The 21393-nt window shown below is 41.8% G+C and overlaps 2 protein-coding genes across 2 annotated transcripts in view; both read right to left on the reverse strand.

Moving 5' to 3' along the window:
- The window catches only part of LOC311286453 (apoptosis-associated speck-like protein containing a CARD), a 467220-nt gene that overhangs the window by 27320 nt on the left and 418507 nt on the right, over positions 1 to 21393 (reverse strand). The window lies entirely within an intron of this gene.
- Positions 725 to 16650, reverse strand: LOC311286423 (microfibril-associated glycoprotein 4-like; the record flags this gene model as incomplete). The annotated part of the gene is made up of 5 exons (XM_084402642.1): positions 16597 to 16650; positions 16309 to 16518; positions 16132 to 16228; positions 1068 to 1235; positions 725 to 978 (listed from the first exon to the last, which is right to left on the reverse strand). Exons 1-5 carry the CDS (start codon positions 16600 to 16602, stop codon positions 725 to 727), a joined length of 735 nt encoding a protein of 244 aa, XP_084258768.1. The 5' UTR covers positions 16603 to 16650.

The raw sequence follows: 21393 nt of genomic DNA on the forward strand, positions 1-21393 counted from the left end.
TTTGCACAAATTTCAGTTTCAAGAATGGCAAAAAAACAATATAATGTGTTTATGCTTCAGTTACTATGTGTCAACAATTATTTACAGTGAATCTGAATAAGGAATAGAATAGCTCTAAGTGTAACCTTTCATTAGAGCCCAAAATTTTGCCTGTACAGTAAAGCATTCAAGAATAGCAGCATGTTATGTGTCTGTGGTTACAAAGTGTCATTTGGAGTCTCCAAGTGGCCTTTTTTGGGGAGCGCCTAGACATAAACTTAGATAAACCTGTGTAAAACACTCATTAGCTTAGGTTTTGTTATCAACATTTAAATTGGGCTTGGTAAGGCTTCATGCTGTGATCCCACTGTGTTTTCCAGCTAATACCTCCCAGCTATAGTTATCTGCAGGCATCTTTTTACAAAAAAAAAGTTAGGCGGAAATTTTTTCCCTCTTTTTTAGTGTGTTCAAAGTTCTATTACTCAATACCAGTGAGACTTACAGTGATTCTGACTGTTTGGGAACAAACCTCAAAGTGTCCCCTTTCAAAAGAGACCAATACCATGCATATACTCCAAATGGTTCAAGAACAGCATGCAATTTAATTTGGGTAGGCCTTTTTTAGGTGTTTTTGGCAGAATTTGCAGGAACGCTAACAGGTTAACAGAGGAAAGGAAATCCAAAACCTTAATTTGATTTTTTTGTTGTTTGTTTCTGAGAAACTCTGTAATGTTTCTTCAAATGTTTAAGACACACGTCTGATCTTCATGCTGATGGTTTTCATACCGACAGCATAATTCTTCCAGCTGGACCAAACATCTCCAATGGCATAAAAAGTGGGATCTTCTCCCCATAAATACACACCGTTGGGGTTTGCATGGTGACAGGCGTTGTACCAAAATGCCCCGAGAAACTGTTTGGCACAGTTAATATCTGAAGCGTCTTGGTCCTTGTCAAAGGTGGAGAACTTCTGTCCATTATGGCTAGATAAAGAGTCGCCTGTAGAAAGGAGGAATATCATTGAGGACATCAGGTGCACATTTACTCAACTGAGTGTGATTTCTTGAATGTGATTGAAAGTGTCCTACCAGCTCCTCCATCCTTGAACCCTGAAACCTGCAGTTTATACCCGTCAGTTTCACAATCCACAGAGAAGGACGAGTACAGAGCAAAACCCTTCCTTCCAGTGAAGTCCTCCAGATCCACTCTCAGCATGTACTTTCTGTTACGTGTCAGCTGGTACATGTTCTCCAGCCCTGTTCATACACACACACACACACACACACACACACACACACACATGAAGAACATGTTCAACCAAACCCATGTGAAAAAGACGTAGTATTAAATGTATTAAAAATGTACTTGAAATACAAATAGTATTTTTATAATACATTTGTATTACCAACATGCTTATTTGAAGTGCATTAAAAATATATTGAATTGCATTTTAATATATTTCTAAAAAATATACTAGAAGTACATTGGTAATAAATATATGCTTAATAATACTTTTAAGAAATATGCTAAATACCAGCATAATTTTAATATATTTTTAACAAATGCACTAGAAGTACATTGGTAATAAATATATGCTTAATTATACTTTTAAGAAATATGCTAAACACAATATTTGTGTGAAGTTTAAGTGTATTTAAAGAAAACATACTTATGTTTCTCTTAAAGTACATTTTATGTGTAACTTGTGTAAGAACATAGTGAAATGATTAAGCTTTTAGTGTGTTTAAAGTACTTTAAACACTTAGGCCTAGTGCAATATATTTGTAATATTTATGTATTTGTCAATTTAATATTTTAGATATTTATAAAGTACCAACTTCTAATGTATTATAAACATTTGTCAAGTTTATTAAGCATTACAATATAAGCACTTAAAATTAATGTTGTTCACTTTTACTTGTTTGTAGGCTATACTTGTAAATGGCTAGGCTGTTGTCCATTACATGATATGTTTTTACTACTGAAATTCCCACAAGGATATGAACATCATATTATTTTAATTGCATATAGATACATTTTCCAAAGATGTTTAAATGTTGTCCAAAAATATGTTGTAGGCTACTTGTTTAAATTTGAAAAATACGAATAACACACGTGACTAATCCTGATTGGTTCCAGAGCCGTTGAATGGCTGTGATTGGTTCTTGCTGTGCCTTGAATGTGATTAGATTTAGAAGTCTAAATTGAAACTGGAGCGATCGTGTTTCTTTAGAGGACTTGGAGGAAACCACGCGATTCATATGGATTAGGTGATGTTTTTTTGCGATTAACTTTCTTAAATGTTTTGCAACTGCTTAAGGTTGAGTGATCAGACAGCATTTCGATTTTTTTTTTATCTAACGTTAATAGAAAACGTAACTGTTAGTGTTACTTAAATACTGTAGATTTATTATAATGATAGAATGATGATAGATGATACTCTATTATTAATAGAGTTAAAGATGTTTAATTTGTATCATCTTTTCTCTTAATCTGGTGTCTTGCTTCAGACCTAATTTAAATTTATGCAGGAAACAGAAATCCGATCAGTTATCCAGATACAGAGGCTACTTAATGTGAACAAATGTAAACGCGCCATGCCTGACTGATATATAAATATGTATATATGTATGTAAATCTCTCTCTTTTTTAAATATTAAAAAAGAGAACTGCTCTAGAAGAAAAACTGAAATCTGAGTGCAGTGACAAGCAAAGAGTAGAGTAGTAAGTATGGTTTAATCTCATATCACCTCTGTTATAGAGATTTTTGAATCAGGCTTATTGAAAGGCGATTCGGTCAGTCTTGGTAGGGAAATGTTAGCAAAATGTCCATTTCAGGTGTCTAATTTGTGCTCATTCATGTAAAAACCTGTTTATTTAATTGATTTTTGGGAAAGCTGCAAGTCATTTGTCCTGGCTTACAATATTTTACACAACTTCTAATTTACTTAAATCTTTTTAACAGATGTGAAGAGTGTATGTGTTTCTACATCACTTTTTTTTGCTCTCAAAGTCAAAGGGGGCTGATTAAAACATTAATGCTAAAAATAAAGATTAGCATTTGTTGTACATTTATAATTATTATTCTTGTTGGCTGGGTTTACTTTTTTAGTTAAACAGTTAAATTGCCCTTTTTTCCTGTGATACAGTGACCATACCATGTAGACTTCACAGTTGTTCAAGAGATATTTTATTAACTCCTTTTCTGAATTACATTAACATTTCATATTGAATGTCTACTGTTAAAATATGAACTAAGCATTACATGCCATGTTAAAGAATTCCATTTTTACCAGGCGAAAAAGACTTGCAATTAAATGTATTAAATATGTAATTAAATATGTTTTTAGTACAAAACAAATGTACTTTAATGCATTTATAATACATTTAACAGTACATCTTTTTCACCTTGTATGTACAACAGAGGGAAATGTCAAAACATCATACTGTGTTGTAATAAAAAACGTCTAGGTTACGACCTAGGTTCCCTGAGAATTTTGCATCTAAACATCATAAAAGAAGGCTATTTGCTGCAGTTTCGCCGGCGCCCTCGCCGCCACATGGCGCGCGTCGAGACCACGGTAGAATCGAAAGTAGCACATCTACTTTGAGCCGAAATTCTGAAACTACTGAGCAAAGGGGCTATAGAACCCTTATCTCAAGATCAAAGCGAAGGGGGGCTTTACAGCAGATACTTCCTGGTACCCAAGAAAAACGGGGGTCTCAGACCCATACTAGATCTGCCGCAACTGAAAAGAGCGCTTATGAAACGTCAGTTCAGGATGCTCACAACCAGAAAAAACCTTGCGCATGTTCGCCGAGGGGACTGGTTTGTGTCAATAGATCTAAAGGACGCGTATTTTCAAATACAGATAGCGTCACCTCACAGGCGATTTTTGAGATTCGCCTTCGAGGGCCAGGCATATCAGTACACAGTCCTGCCTTTCGGCTTGTCCCTGGCACCCCGTACATTTACGGAGTGCATGGACGCAGCACTCGTACCCCTCAGACTCCGGGGCATACGAGTGCTAAACTATTTGGACGACTGGCTGATTCTAGCCCAATCTCACTCAGAGATCACTGGAGCACAGAACCATTTTACTCGATCACCTCGAGAATCTCGGTCTCACAGTAAACTGGGAAAAGAGTTCGCTATTCCCCAGACAGATTATATCTTTTCTGGGAATAGAACTGAACTCGCTGTCAAATGACAGCACGCCTGTCATCTCAGCGCACACTTGACATTCAGCGAGCAGTCGGCTCCTTTCGCTGCGGTGCTGTAGTCTCTCTCAAGAAATTTCAAAGGATGCTAGGTCTGATGGCCTCAGCATCATCAGTTCTCCAGTAAAAAGGAGGAGATGACGACAGCCTTCACGTGGCCTCCTCCGTGAGTAGCAAGAAATGGTGCAAGACCAGCTTGCGAAACTAATGTCGCCAACCAGTCATCATCTAGCTGGCAGACCGAGGTGAAAGAGACCGAAGGGACATGGTGCGTCCATGTCAGGACGAGTGACCATCCCGACCATCGAGTACCAAGGTCTGTCGGTGTTCCAACTTAATGTAGAGGGCCTGACCACCGCCAAAATGGAAGTCATCTACCATCTCGCTGACTCCCACAAAGTAGCAGCCGTCCTCCTCCAGGAGACACACTGTGACAGTGATAACATCCTCAAACTGCCCGGTTTCCAGCTTGCTGGGTCTACCCACAGCAAACAGCATGGACTTGCAACCTTTGTAAGGAACAACCTTAGTTGGACAGCCACTGGCCAATCTCCACCAGGCTCGAGTATCGAATGGCTGTCCACTAAGGTGCAGACCACAACGGTCGTCAATGTCTACAAGCCACCACCATCAATGCTGACCATGGCATCACTTCCACCGGCACCTGCACCCGCCATCTATGCAGGGGACTTTAACTGCCAACACATAGACTGGGGTTACAGTCATACTACACCAAATGGAGAGACATTAAGCCAATGGGCCTCCAGTGCCAATTGCTGCTGTTCGACCCCAAAGAACCTCCAAGCTTCTTTTCAGCACGCTGGAACACCCACACCAACCCGGACTTGGCTTTCGCTGTGTGGCACACGGCTCAAAAGCCAGAGAGACGTGTCCTGGATAGGTTCCCCCGCTCACACCACCGACCGTCCATCATAAAGGTCCCATCCCTGGTGCAGCCAGTTGCAGGGAAACCCGTCAGGAGATGGAACTTTCGTAAGGCAAATTGGCAGTCATTCACTGAGGAGACAGAAAAGACATCATCCTGTCTCCCAGACCCAGACAACGCCGACGTGGACGCTGGGTATGCAGCCTACTGCAGAGTACTCCTTGGGGCAGCAAGGAAAACCATCCCCCGTGGCTTTAACACAAACTACATCCCGGGCTGGGATGGAGAATGCAGCCACCTCCTGCATGTCCACCAGCAGGCAAGCTCCAGGGAGGAAGTTGAAGAATCTGCAACGGTACTTCTGCAGAAGCTAGATGCCACCCGAAGGTCAAGGTGGACAGAAGTAGTTCAGTCAATTGACTTCACCCACTCCAGCCGTAAGGCGTGGCGGACAATAAACCAGCTGACAGTTAGAACACCATCGACCTCCCGGTGCCCAATAACAGCAAATGCCATCGCATCCCAGCTCCTTAAGAACAGCTGTTTCCCTGATGCTGATAAGAACTTTGCCCGCACAACATCACACCAGGTGACTTCCCTGTGTAGAGCAGCTAGTGTGGACGCCAACTTGTCAGGGGAATTTACAACAGCTGAACTCCAGACTGCCTTGAGTAAGACCAAACAAGGGAAAGCACCAGGCCATGATTACATCCACCCTGAGTTTGTGACTCACCAGAGTGTAAGAACATCTGTATGGCTCTGCTCATTCTACTCGACATGCCTTCGGAGGTCCAAGCTCCCGAATATATGGCGCCGTGCTGCTGTCATAGCCCTTCCAAAACCAAACAAGCCTGCTGAAGACCCCAAATCCTACCGACCCATCTCACTGCTCTGCGTCCCATTCAAAATCCTGGAGAGGCTGATCTATAATCGTATCGAGCCAATAGTGGACCCTCAACTCCCACGGGAACAAGCTGGCTTCCGGCGCGGTCGGTCAACGGTTGACCAGGTGACACTGCTCACCCAAGACATTGAGGACAGCTTTCAGGAAAAACAGAAGGCTGGAGTAGTGTTGCTTGATCTCACAGCCGCTTACGATACCGTCTGGCACCGCGGACTCCACCTAAAGCTACTAAAGATCATTCCCGACCGGCACATGGTGAAGTTCATCATTGAGATGGTGACGAACCGCAGCTTCACCTTAACCCCCTGAGGTCGGCGGTATCGCCGGCGATACCAGCTCGCTTTTTTTTTATCAGTGTAAAAGAAACTCATAAATACTCTGTTGACTTTGATTTTCCATAGGAGTTTCATACATCAATCGATTCTGTTAAATGTGTATTATTTTTCTGTATACTCACAATAAAAACAAAGTGTTGTGCTTTTCGCCAAATTAAGAAAAATAATCACGGAGCGAGTTCTGCCTTCTCTCTGTCCGTGTAGTCCATTCTGAAACGCGTCCGAAAATGAATCATAACTCAGCGAATACTTCTCACACAGGCACGTGATATATGTCTTTATGAAGCTTGAAATCTCTTCTTTTAAATGAAGTAATTAATAAAAAAAAACAAATGTTTTCAACTCATGTAATCCGTTTGAAAGCAAGGAGAGGTACCGTTTTTTCCTTCTGCCTAATTATCTCTATAATGAACTGAGGCCGCCCCGCCCCCGGCGCTATTGACATGGTAAATAGTTTAGGTGATCTATGCTTCGCACCCGCCCCCCGATCAATGCCTTGAAAACACGAAGTTTCATCAGATCAGATTCACTGATAGTTCATCGCGTTTAGAGAGGATGGCGCGTTTCTCCGGTAAAGACGCTCTTCAGATGATTCTGGACAGCGAGGAATAACTCACCTTGGCTTTTCCTCAGAGGAAGATTGTAACTCAGACAAACGGCAGCATGTTCAAGAGCGAATTGATCACGCCGAGTAAACACCGAGTTTTCACGTGAGTAAATACGTGAACTCAAGTGGTCTAGTGGTAGAACATTTGCCTAGCGTGTCAGAGGTTCTGAGTTCGAATCCGCACTAATATAGGTTTTTTTTTTTTTTGTCTTGTCAAATCAGATTATGTTTATCAGTGGTTGTATATCAGGCAGAGACATGTGTGTGTGTGTATTTTGTTTTGTAATTTCACTGGAACGAAAAGAGAGTCTCCACAACGGATTGAAGCGCACGTCCGAGTGAAGACTGCGCGAGCCTAAAACAAACACAGTATCCGCGTCTGACTCGCGGGAATCCACGGCGCAAACCTGTGAGGGGCTGTGTTTTCTCGTTTATATTCCTTTTAGCATTTATATTCCTTATAATAAAAATTAAAGACCTATGTTACAGACATATGAAAGACAACATTTCGTTGATTAGTTTTGGATAGATTATACATTTTTACTGTAAAATATCTGCCACCTCAAATAAGCTTTTATTTGCCAATTTTTTTGTCAAAAATAATCAAATAATCAATCAAATCCTTAACTTTGAAATATGTATGATAAAATGTATACTTTAGTTTGTACAAAGAAAGATTACACTTGAATTGTTGTTTATTTAAATATTTACAAGGTAGATGTAAACAAACTATTAAAAGGTAAATATAAGCCTTTTCTTTAAATAATTTTTATTGTGTTTTATTAGTAACAAATTTGGGGAGAAGATAAATATTCCAAAACTGAAAATACAGTATGAGAATTAACTGCACAATTACATGTTTTCCTTGGCTATTATAGGCCAAATTGCAAGCACAATATGTGGAAAAATAAAAAAGAATTGAGATGCTTCCAACTGTTGCTCTTGCATTCTTGTGGCTCAGTGACTCACCTGAATGAATGGCTCATTAAGTATGCGGTCCTCAGGTGTGAACCACTACATATGCATGATCTGTGACGCCCACTCCGCATATGGCCTTTCCAAACAGAAAGTGCTTTGCAAAATTCAAATCAATGTATTGTGTTATGTGAAGGATTAGGCAGGGTGATTTTCACATAATTTTGAAGAAAAAACACTAGGCGATGACATCCATTAGACAAAAGTCTTATTGGCACATATTTAGTGTGTGTTTTGTGGTCTTATTTCAGAAACTTTAGTTTTTAGTTTTTTCAATAACCACGCATAAACATTATTCTCTCAAAAATGCAGACATGTACATTCTTGTTGCTCACATATTATGGTAGCCCTGTTTGTGCTAAATAGTGTGTAATTTTTTTTTGCCATTACTATGTTTATAAGCAACTGAAAAAAGCACAAATGTCAGGGCATGTCAGAACATCTCAAGGACCCCAAAAACACCTCAGACCCCAGAGGGTTAAAGACCAGTGACGGTCAATGCAGCAGGCTTAGAAGGCTGAGGAATGGTGTTCCGCAGGGTTCTGTCCTCGCACCGATGTTATTCAATATCTACATCCACGACTTACCGGAAACAACATCCCGGAAATATGGTTACGCTGACGACCTGGCCATTATGATGAGACGACAAACATGGGAGCAGATGCAGGCCAGCCTAAACCAGGACATGGACACCTTGGCAGCCTACCTGCGTGAGTGGCGTTTACAGCTCAGCATCGGCAAGACAGTTGCAGCAGCTTACCACCTGAACAACAGTGAGGCCAGACGGGAACTGGACATATTCGTTAATAACAAGCGCCTCGAGTTCCAGCAAGCCCCACGGTACCTTGGCGTACGCCTGGATAGATCTCTAACATTCAAACAACACCTTGAAGAAGTGACGGCCAAAGTGTCATCAAGGGTCGCAATAATTCGACGTCTCGCTGGTACTAGCTGGGGTGCAACTGCCAAGGTGCTTCGAATATCAACAGTAGCTCTCGTCTTCTCCACAGCTGAATACTGTGCCCCAGCCTGGTGTAGAAGCCCACACGCCAGGAAAGTCGACACTGCCATAAACACCGCCCTTCGGACTATAACTGGCTGCCTGAAATCTACCCCTGTCTACCATCTGCCAACACTAGCGGGAATTGCCCCGGCCGGCCTCCGACGAGAGGCTGCTACCCTCGCTCTTGCAAGGAAAGCCCAAAGATACAACTGGCATATCCTGCACAATACCACCACAACAGCACTGCCTCCTCATAGACTGAAGTCCCGCCACCCGTACAACAAGGCGGCACAAGACCTGCTCAGGTCCATCCCTGAGGACCTGTCTACAGAGGCATGGCTCGCGGCAGCCTGGAAGCAGGAGTGGGAGTCAGCAGGGCCCTCACGAATCCACCGTTACATCTATGACCCTGGAGGCGGTCTTGAAGGAGAGGATCTGCGACGCCGACAATGGACTCTGCTAAACCGCCTGCGAACTGGGGTTGGACGTTACAAAGCATCGATGAGGAAGTGGGGCCTGGAGGACAGAGCAGTGTGTGAGAGTGGGGAGCCAGAGCAGACCGCTGAGCACATAATCACCACCTGTCCACTGTATAAACCGCCATCGGAGGCCGGCCTCTTCGACGTGGGACCTGAGATGAGATCGTGGCTGAGTTCTACTGAGCTGGACATTTGATGACGACACACGAAAGAAGAACAAGTTCTCCAGTTGGGCCTGCTGCGCATGCGCCCACTGCAGTTCTGGCTCAGAGAGAGAGTGCCTCACAGAGCGTGGGCCTCCGGTCGGCTTCGCCTCAAGGTCAATCAAGCGTGCATTGCAGCTTTGTACCCTTGGGGGGCAAAAGACTGGTACCAATCAGGTGTAAGCCTGGGGACTTCCTCGAGACTGATGGTGGTGTCCACGGACGCATCCGCCTCAGGATGGGGAGCACTGCTCGAGGGCAGACCGCTCTTTGGCCAATGGTCAAAACGGGAGAAGCTCCTTCATATAAATTGCCTCGAGATGTTAGCAGTGAGCAAAGCGCTCACACGCTTTCGTCCCCTGATAAAGGGGTACCACGTCCTAGTACGTTCAGACAACGTGTCGGTGGTATCCTACATAAATCGCCAGGGCGGCCTCAGGTCCCTGACCCTGTACAGGCTAACCAGACGCCTCCTGATATGGACTCGCAGCAACCTGCTCTCGCTGAAAGCAGCGCACGTGCCAGGGCTCCTGAATATAAGACCAGGCAGACTGTCCAGGAACCACGTTCCGACAGGCGAATGGTCTTTGCACCCACAGACAGTACAGCTGCTGTGGAAGAAATTCGGCAGAGCGGAAGTAGACCTGTTTGCGTCTCAGGAAAACGCTCACTGTCCAGAGTTTTTCTCGAAAAGCAAGGACGTGCTCACATGTTGCCTCGCCGTCCTCTCTACGCTTTTCCCCCTGTCTCCCTCCTGACCCAGGTGGTACAACGGATCAGGGAAGAAGGATGTTCAGTGCTGCTTGTAGCGCCGCTCTGGACGAGCCAACCTTGGTTCCCAGTTGTGATGCAGTTAGCAAGCACCGCCCCGTGGCCAGTGCCTCTGAGGAAGGATCTCCTTTCTCAAGCCAACGGCTCGATCTGGCATCCTCACCTAGAGCTGTGGTCCCTTCACGTGTGGACCATCAATGGGTACCCGCTGACCTCCCACAGGGAGTGTTAAACACGATCACGCAGGCCAGAGCTCCGTCTACGCGACGTCTCTACGCCTCCAAATGGTCTGTGTTTTCTGGCTGGTGCACAGCTCGTGGCGTGTCACCCCTGAATTGCAGAGTGACGGAGGTTCTCTCCTTCCTACAGGAGCTGCTGGATAAGGGCAGGTCCCCTTCCACGCTCAAAGTCTATGTGGCGGCCATAGCAGTGTTCTCTATGACAATGCTTGGCCAGTCTATAGGAAGGAACGATTTAGTCATTTGCTTCCTTAGAGAGGCTAAGAGACTGAATCCTCCCAGACCTCCCACAGTCCCTATATGGGACCTTTCTACGGGACTGGAAGCCATGAAAGGTCATCCTTTTGAGCCCTTGCAGAAGATTGATCTTAAACACCTGTCGTTCAAGATGGCGTTTCTTCTGGCTCTCGCTTCAGTGAAGCGCATAGGGGACTTACACGCGCTCTCAGTAAGCGCGACGTGCATGGAATTTCGGCCTAATGACTCTAGGGTTATACTCAAACCCAAGCACGGTTATGTTCCTAAATCCCTCAATACACCGTTTAGGGCACAGGTCATTTCCCTGTCTGCCCTACCGGTCACTGAAGGAAATGAGGATGAAAGCTTCCTCTGCCCAGTCAGGGCATTAAGAGCTTATGTGTCTCGCTCATCTGCCTTCAGACAGTCGGAGCAGCTCTTTGTTTCATTCAGCGGGCGTTCTAAGGGACTAGCCACTTCGAAACAGAGCCTATCCAGATGGATAGTGGACGCAATAGCGCTAGCTTACACAACCAAGGGCATGCAATGCCCATTGGGTGTCAGGGCGCACTCCACGAGAAGCATGGCTTCATCGTGGGCCTGGTCAAGTGGGATTGCCTTGCAAGATATTTGTATGGCGGCAGGCTGGGCCTCTCCGTCTACATTTATAAGGTTTTACAACCTAGAGGTTCCCGCACTACAAGCCAGGCTACTGTCGGTTTAGTACGGCCAAATCTCTTAACCCTCTGAGGTCGAAAAACGCACCCCCGCGTTTTGCTGGATTTTTTTTACATTGTAGCACTTTAAACTTAAATTACTCCGTCATTTATGGTCATACAGAAAAAAGAAATATAAAAGAAGAATCTGTGATATTTCTACTTTTGTATGTGTCCACTTACAATCAAATCAAAACATTGTGCTTTTGTAAAATAAAGAAAATAAATAGGGTGTGCGTTCTGCCTCTCCGTCGCGGTGAACTTTTTTTTCTTGAGCACGTCTATAAACTGAAACAAAACTCAGCGAATACTTGTCACACATTTATGAGCCATATACCTTTATAAACATTTAAGTGTGTACTTTTAAATGATCGGATTCAAACTGAAAACAAATATTCTCTGTTTAAGTAATTTGTATAAAACCAACAAGATGTCCAGCTTCTCAAACGCTTCCTAATTAGTTTTAATTTGACCACGCCTACTCGCGCAAAAGACATTCACATGCAAATCTCCACATGGAACGCGAACGCGCTCATTACCTCAAAAACAAAACACTTCATCAGTCTCTGCTTTTCGTCGAGATTGAAAGACGTGCCGTGAGCTTAGATTGGCTTTACCCCAGAAGAAGAACACGATTTGAAGACAAGAAAGATAAGGTAAGAAATTCTTACATATTAGTTTGTTATTGTTGCATAAATTTCACATTGCAGTTGAACTGTTGCTAGATATATGGTGAATATTATAATATTTAGACCCGTGTTTACTGTTACTGTGTTTGTGGATATCTGCTCAAACGTAGATATGAATTATGGTAACCATAATGTTTTATATTTGAGCGCGATCGCGTTTGAATGTATCATATTTTTGATCGCGATCGCGTTTGAATGTATCATATTTTTGATCGCGATCGCGTTTGAATGCATCATATTTTGGAAAAGCAAAACGCTCCAAACGGCTTCATGTTTTTACTATTATCTCATTTCATATCATCATAACGAATGGAAACATTTGAAGTAACATGATAATCAATATATTTTTCTCTAGCTTAGTTGTTACTAAAATCTTTTTGAAAATGTATATAGGCTGCTATATTGTTATTATTTTATGCAGCACTGCGCATAGCCTATACCTACAAGGCACAACAAACCTGGTGTTCATTATATAATATATTGTTGGAAACATTTGTGTGAGTGTGTGTGTGTATTCTGTGAATTTTAAAAAGCAATTTTAACCAGAAGAATCTAAAATGTATTCCCAAAATCGTGCAGGCCTTTCTCTTGATATCAGTATGTTCACTTTTTTTTTTTTTTTCAGGGCCCAGATGCCACTGAGTCCTGCTGACTTCAACATTCACAGTACATGTCTCTGTACATGAACATGGTAAAGTGAAAATCAAACACCTTGAAAATTAAAGGTATGTACAATGTTTTTAGGAATGGCACAAAGGTCTCTTTCTTTGGATCATTGTTATCAATAAGTGCTTTTTTGTTGTGTATCTTTGGATTATGTTGTGTTGTAAATAAATCCAAACAATTTTAAAAGCCATTCTTTTTTAAATCTCCTCATTCTTTGTGCAAGGTTGGTCAGAATGATGGGCCCTGATAAGCTCCTAATAGGGCCATTAGGGAGTGTCTTTGTCTTTCTCAGGTGTGGAAAGCTTACATATTAATGAGATGATCCGCCCCTTCGCATATTGCTTTATCACACAAAACACGTTGTAAAATTTTTAAATCAATATATTGTCTTCTCTGAATGAGCAGTCAGGGTGATTTTCACATAGTTTTAGAGCAAATATTCTAGGCTACGTCATACAATTTTCAAAAGTCTTGTGAAGAAATAATCAGTATGGGTTTCATGACCTTATTTCAGTGAGAATTTATTTTTGTATTTTTGTATCTCAAAACTCTCTCAAATCTCTCAAAACTACAAACTTTTACATACATGCTGCTGATATATTATTGTAGCAGAGTTTGTGCTGAATACAGTGTAAGTAGACTTTAGCCATGAAAATGTCACAAGTAACAGAAATAAGCACAAATGTCAGAGCATGTCAGAACACCTCCAGGGCCCAGAAAACAGCTCAGACCCCAGAGGGTTAAACTGACACTGTCAGTCTTGAGTTATACGGCTATTGTGAATAGCAGTGCTGCTCTAAGCTGCCATATACGGAAGATAGTGGCTAAACCCCTCTTCTTCCAGGATTCCCTGTGAGTCCCCTAGGTGATTGTGCACTATATGAACTCCGGGCTGTCGCCCTTTGAGTCTATGGTGTCAGATCCCAGCACACATGGCGTTTTACATTAGGTTCCCCTAGCGTATTCTACGCAGTATGAGAGTATCTCTCGTAAGAGTACTCGGTTACTAACGTAACCTCGGTTCTCTCTAGAGAGAGGAACGAGTACTGCGTATCCTGCCGTGCATGCACGCGCTCTGGTTGCTTCACTGTGAAAAATCAGAGATGTGAGCCCGCGAGCGATATTTATAGACCTAAAATAAGACCGGGACGTGACGCAGAGGGCGCAAAGCGCCCTCATTGGGTATGACGTCACTCTAGGTCTCGCTCGATAGGCTCAAGCAGTTGCCAGCAGACCAGCCAATAGGCGAGCGAGCTGTCTCGCCTATGCCAGGAGAGAACAGGAATCCCCTTCTCGCAGCATCGCGTCAATCTCATCCGCGTCGTCGATGGAAGCGGCGGCAGACCGCGGCCGTTGTCCGTCAGGAAGCGAAACTGATGAAGCCGGTGAAGCAGGCGGGCGCACCGGCGAGCTTTGGCGGCTGGGAGAAGGTTCCGGGATTCGTTGAGCGCGGCGCTTTTTACGGCGCGGCACTACAGCAGGTGTGGGCGCAGTCTCGTTGAAAAATGCCAAGCGAGTCCTCAGAGTCGCTATGGGCAACAGCTCGCAGTGAGGGCAGCCGCCGTCAGCGAGCGCGAGAGCTGCGTGTTCTTCACCCAGGCAGGAAACGCAAATCACGTGGCGGTCCCCGTCGCTGAGTGTGGCTCTGCACGAGCCGCAGGAAGGCATCTTTAAAAAGACGCAAGCTCTTTTAGTCAGTGTGTGTCGCGCCGGCGAACACACACAGTGCAGAGAAAAGGATATAGGCGCTGGATAGCGCAGCAGGAAGGCGATGAAGGCGGCGCGGCCAGCAGCTTCTCGACTCGTACCGCTGAGATGCTTCTTCAACAGCGCAGCTTCTTCTCGGATCCAGCGATGTGAGTTGCTTCGCTGAAGGATTAAAAATCAGAGATATGAGCCTGCGAGCGATATTTATAGACCTAAGCCACGGCCGTTTCGGCGGGACGTGACGCAGAGGGCGCGAAGCGCCCTCATTGGGTATGACGTCACTCTAGGTCTCGCTCGATAGGCTCAAGCAGTTGCCAGCAGACCAGCCAATAGGCGCGCGAGCTGTCTCGCCTATGCCTGTATGCTGCAGCAACGCGTTTTACATTAATACAAAATTAAATGATAATTTTTTGGCTTCAGTATTCTCGTGGAAAAGGATTTTCCCCTAGCGTATTCTACGCAGTACTCGTTCCTCTCTCTAGAGAGAACCGAGGTTACGTTAGTAACCGAGTACGTTCCCTTTTGAAAGGGAACAGTTACTTTTTTAACAGAGGTTAATTTTGCTTTAATATAAAAATAAACTCCTGTTTTTCCCCTTTCACAGACACTGTGATCAAACAATTTCCAACACGTCTGAGGTGCGAGCACTGATTCGAAGGAAATGCAACGAGGCAAACTCAGAGACCAATCACTCCAATTCACTTGAAGGATGAAGATGGTTTGAGTTGTAACAGTACTGTAACTGTTTGCAGCTGTTAATGACAGCACTTTATTAACTGTAGTTAGGTTTATTGACTCAAGTTAGTTTTTTTTGTTGTTGTTTATAATACCTCTGCAGATCACTGTATTTTATGTTGATATATATATATATATATTTTTTTTTTTTTACAGTTTACATATGCTGCTGTACTGATGTACACTGGGTGTAGTACGTTAAAGTTTACTAGCTTTCAAAGTGTGTGTTTTATACAAATATTTTTTACTGTGTTTTACGGAATGATAATTTTTCACTCTATTTGTAATACATTAAAATATATTATTTTCATACTGAATGGTTTTATAAAAATGTATTTTTATTATACTAATAGTGGCTCTTATAGTGTTCTTCTAATACATTATTAATAAGCTGATATTATATTTAAAATATACTGGGAACACATTAATGTGAAGCTAAAAAAATACTGAAGCTGTAGTTCTAAAACATATTTAAAGTGTATTAAAAATACAATTTAAAGAAGTGCTATTAATAAACACTAAATGTACTTAAAATAGGTCCATTTTAACACAATTAAGTATCTTAAAATATATTACTATTACCTTAAAATTGAACTTAAATACATATTAAAGTATACTAAGTATATTTGAAGTTGTCTCAAAATAACACATTTAATACATACTTAATACTGTACACTTAAAATACATTAAATATATCAAAATAAGCACAATTTAAATATATTTCCTTTTCACCTGGGAATGATCATCCACACAAACGGACACACGCTGTGAGATCTTACCCAGCCAGTATTCGCTCTCCACAGTCCCGAATCCTCTCTTGTACTGATTCCACGGCCGATAGAAATTCACACTCCCGTCCATTCTCCTCTGAATCACCTGTGATGGGTTTATATAGAATATATGATTCATAATGTATGTTCTGATGTGCGTTTGATGATCTAAAGTCACATTCGTACCGTCCATCCTCCTTTGTCTTCATCTTTCCCATCTGAGACCATGTGACAGTAAACCCAGACAGGAATGTCTCCTGCTGGATAGATGGTGTAAATCCCACTGAGCTTTTGTCCTGCTTTATAAAGGTCAGAACAGTCGGCCGGCATGTCTCCATCCTGACAGCACCCGCTCACCAGAACAACAGAGAGAAGAACCGCCAAGAACACCATCAACTAAACGAGACAGAGAGAAAGAGATGAACATCACACTGAAAACCCTCTCTAGAAATGTAGAGTTGTTGATGAACTTACTGCCATCTTCTCATTCTCTCCTCAGTAGATCACAGCAGAGATTTGTTCTATCTAGACAAAAATAATTAAAAAATATATATATTTTGTCCGTTTTCTTGTATAAAGTTGTATAAATGTCTAAATGTTCTGTGAGGTAAATGAAGAATAAAACAGTAACTCACCGTTTGTGTTGTTCAGTCTGACACAAACACTCTTTATATATCTGTCAGATTCTCAGACTCCTCCTCTGTGTTACAGTGGAAATTTACTTTACGAACAACTACATTTTGGATGAAAAAGTAAAAGGCATCTGTCATCCTTGATGGAAGTTAAACATGCAGTGACAGATACAATTGTATTTTATATATTCAGTAAATCTGACTGTATCTGTGTGATTTTATGTCTACAATTTGTAATTTGGATTAATTCATCATGATTATCATTTTGGGTGTAAATGTGGTCTCTCTCATAATCTATATTAGATTTAATGAATGTTCACTGTTTTGTTTGACATGCTGTGCTTACAGTGATTCAGCTATAATCTGAATACAGCTATATTCTTATTATGATTATTACACCTGAATTGAAGTCTATAGCAGCATATAAAAGTGTTTGGTTAGAAGTTGTGACATTGTCACATAGATAGAGCAGAGTCTGAACATTGACCATAGCAAATTTGGAAACTATATTGTTGTGGCAAATTCATAGTTCTTTTTGGTTCAGGTCTCAAAGAAGTTTCTCAGAGTCAAGGTTCCAGGTCAGAAGAATTAACTTTATTGACAAGCAACAAAGTGAGAAGCCGGCTGGCCATCCTGATATCTGAAGTTACAGTATCCAGCACCCATTTTGTATACCTTTTTCATATCATCAAGTCTCCAATGGATAGCCTCAAATCTGTCTCTTCCCCTCTGTCACGCCTGGTGAGCTTGACACAATTAGACATGTCTTCTCTATTGGTCAAACATCCCAAAACCTTACATAATGGTGTTCTGTTTCATACTGTATTTTGACACCTTGCATTTCTTATGCATATTGGATATTTTTCCATTCTCTCATCCTTTTGTGACCTATTTTCTGCTGGGCATTACAGCATTCAGACTTTTACACAAGACCAGGGAAATTCTTCAACATAATCCCCCTTTGGGACTAACTTTAGTCCCACCTTCACTTTTGTCCCAGAATGTATCTTCATGAATAAACCTCTCTCTGTTTTCTATCAATCATGGCCAGTATAGACCATCCATCTTTCTTATCAATAGGCTTTCATCACAAAGGTACACTCTGGAGGAATAGTGAGACCAAACATCTCCACCCCCCTTTGACTGGAATGGAGTAAAATATCTCACCTTCCTGTTGGATCATCATTCTGAAGGGATAGATTACTTTAAACGGTAACACTTTATATTACGACCCGCAAACAACTGCGTAAGTAAACCGAAACTACGGTGTACGTTTCTGTAATTATAGTGTACTTCCGTGTAGGTATAAGGGAACAATATGTTAAGTTTTGGGTAATAAAGGGGTAACAATCAGATGTACAACCTGCAAAGAACTTCGTAAGTAAACCGAAACTACGGTGTATGTTTCTGTAATTATAGTGTACCTCCGTGTAGGTATAAGGGAACAATATGTTAAGTTTTGGGTAATAAAGGGGTACAACCAAATATACAAGCAAATTATTTATAATGTAATTATTTTAAAACTAACAGGTACCTATTCTGTTAATATATTCCAGGCAAAAATTGTACGTCTGTTGTATATAAAAGGTTTTATCACATTTCTGTAAAAATATGTTCTTGTGCAATGTAGTTACAGGGTAATTTTGACATCTGTGGGTTGTAAATTAAATATATATATAATATATATGGCTGTATGTAAGCACAGTATGATAAAAATTTAATCTGAAACAATTTTATGAACAGCTGATTTCGAAAAACATTGGCAATGCTATTTATTGGCTTTTCTTACTAAACTACTTAACGTTTAGCCAAAAAAAATAATAATTCTGCTATGACTTTAATTTAGAACGTACCATGTAGTACTTACTTTATCACATTGTATTGCAATGACACTTATATGTCAGGGCAAATATACTGTGTAATTAAAAGTTTTTTTGTTTGTTTTTTTATGAGTAGCCTACCTTTCTCTGTAATTACTGTGCAAATAGTGTTGTTTCATAATGTTACCCGTTTTAAATGTGTAGTTACAGGGTAAGTGTAACTCCTGCGGGCTGTAAATTAAAGTGGAGTTTGTTACCCCCTTGTTCTGTGTAGTTACAGGGTAAGTGTAACTCCTGCGGGCTGTAAATTAAAGTGGCGCTTGTTACCCCCTTGTTCTGTGTAGTTACAGGGTAAGTGTAACTCCTGCGGGCTGTAAATTAAAGTGGCGCTTGTTACCCCCTTGTTCTGTGTAGTTACAGGGTAAGTGTAACTCCTGGGGGCTGTAAATTAAAGTGACGCTTGTTACCCCCTTGTTCTGTGTAGTTACAGGGTAAGTGTAACTCCTGCGGGCTGTAAATTAAAGTGGAGCTTGTTACCCCCTTGTTCTGTGTAGTTACAGGGTAAGTGTAACTCCTGGGGGCTGTAAATTAAAGTGGAGCTTGTTACCCCCTTGTTCTGTGTAGTTACAGGGTAAGTGTAACTCCTGCGGGCTGTAAATTAAAGTGGAGCTTGTTACCCCCTTGTTCTGTGTATTTACAGGGTAAGTGTAACTCCTGCGGGCTGTAAATTAAAGTGGCGCTTGTTACCCCCTTGTTCTGTGTAGTTACAGGGTAAGTGTAACTCCTGCGGGCTGTAAATTAAAGTGACGCTTGTTACCCCCTTGTTCTGTGTAGTTACAGGGTAAGTGTAACTCCTGCGGGCTGTAAATTAAAGTGGCGCTTGTTACCCCCTTGTTCTGTGTAGTTACAGGGTAAGTGTAACTCCTGCGGGCTGTAAATTAAAGTGACGCTTGTTACCCCCTTGTTCTGTGTAGTTACAGGGTAAGTGTAACTCCTGGGGGCTGTAAATTAAAGTGGCGCTTGTTACCCCCTTGTTCTGTGTAGTTACAGGGTAAGTGTAACTCCTGCGGGCTGTAAATTAAAGTGGCGCTTGTTACCCCCTTGTTCTGTGTAGTTACAGGGTAAGTGTAACTCCTGCGGGCTGTAAATTAAAGTGGAGCTTGTTACCCCCTTGTTCTGTGTAGTTACAGGGTAAGTGTAACTCCTGCGGGCTGTAAATTAAAGTGGAGCTTGTTACCCCCTTGTTCTGTGTAGTTACAAGGTAAGTGTAACTCCTGCGGGCTGTAAATTAAAGTGGAGCTTGTTACCCCCTTGTTCTGTGTAGTTACAGGGTAAGTGTAACTCCTGGGGGCTGTAAATTAAAGTGACGCTTGTTACCCCCTTGTTCTGTGTAGTTACAAGGTAAGTGTAACTCCTGCGGGCTGTAAATTAAAGTGGAGCTTGTTACACGAGTTTTTGGCATGATGAGAATGTTGTACAGGATCAGCCCTTCATTTGTGTGTATGTTAGATATGCATTGTATTGGATCTATTGATTTATTTTTACAAAAAAACAAGAATGCTCTAAATTACAGTTTTTGCTCTAAATTACATTACTTTCACTTTCACTTTCACTTTTTACCATTCATTTCTATGGGTGCCCATTTTTGACCCAAATACAAGATTAAGGATTTTTTTTTTTTTCACCCACTTAACATTGTAGAATTGAGTCGAAATTTTTTGTGTGTGTTCAGGAGGCAAACTTAGGAAAAGTGGCCAAGTCTTGTACCGCTCAGATCAAGGGAAGTATTTTTTAAAAATAAAACAAAATTATTTTGCCCACATTTGTCCAGAATACGGTTTTATGGTTAAAATGATACCAAACATGAAAAGGAAAAACAATATATTCACAAGATACACCATATGTGATATATAGACATTCTTAGTGAACTTTCAGTGACTTGAGGAGGGAGAGGGGGGGGTGAGTTGAAGTCAAACAAGGAGGTAAGTTTGGGCTGGGCGAGGTCCTGTGCTCTATCTTTGCTATCTGCTGTCCAGGGTGCATTTTATGGCTTTATTGCAGGGTGAGTTTTGTTTTAGCAGGAAAATTAGTCCTTACAACATATTTACACAGAAAGCTGGAAGTCATGTGACCTGTATTTTATTTCAGGACATTAAATATTGGTTCATCCTTTATCTGACAGCAAAACTCTGTGAAACCAAACAGTGTTTTTTGTCTCAATAACCGGATATTACAATATTTAAAAAAATAAACAGTGCCTTCTGAACATATTCACATCGTTTCATTTCTTTCACATTTTATGTTGCAGCCTTATGCTAAAATGCTTTATTCTTTAAAATGACAACTGACAAAGCATTACGAGAAAGCATTAAAATATCACATTGCTTACGTATTCAGACCCTTAAATCAGTACTTTATATCTGTACTCCATTGAAGCACCTGTGATTACAGCCTCGGGTCTCTTTGGGTTTGATGCGACAAGCTTTGCCCTCCTGGATTTGGGGATTTGCTGCCATTTCACTCTAGATCCTCTTGATCTCAGTCAGGTTTGACAACCATTTTCAGAGCACTAGAAAGAGTTCTGTTCATCCAAACTTCTGCCATTTCAGACTTATGGAGGCCACTGTGCTCTTGTGAACCTCATTGCAGCAGAAATTTAGTGTAGTCTTTCCCAGATCTGTGCCTCGACACAGTCCTGTCTCTGAGCTCTGCAGTTCCTTTGACCTCATGACTTGATTTTCGCTCTGATATTTTCAGCCTTTAGATCTTATCTCGGCAAGTGTGTCTCTTTCCAAATCATTCCAATCAGATGAATTTCC

This window comes from Rutilus rutilus, assembly GCF_951802725.1.
Source record: "Rutilus rutilus genome assembly, chromosome: 2".
In the NCBI taxonomy this organism is placed as follows: domain Eukaryota; kingdom Metazoa; phylum Chordata; class Actinopteri; order Cypriniformes; family Leuciscidae; genus Rutilus; species Rutilus rutilus.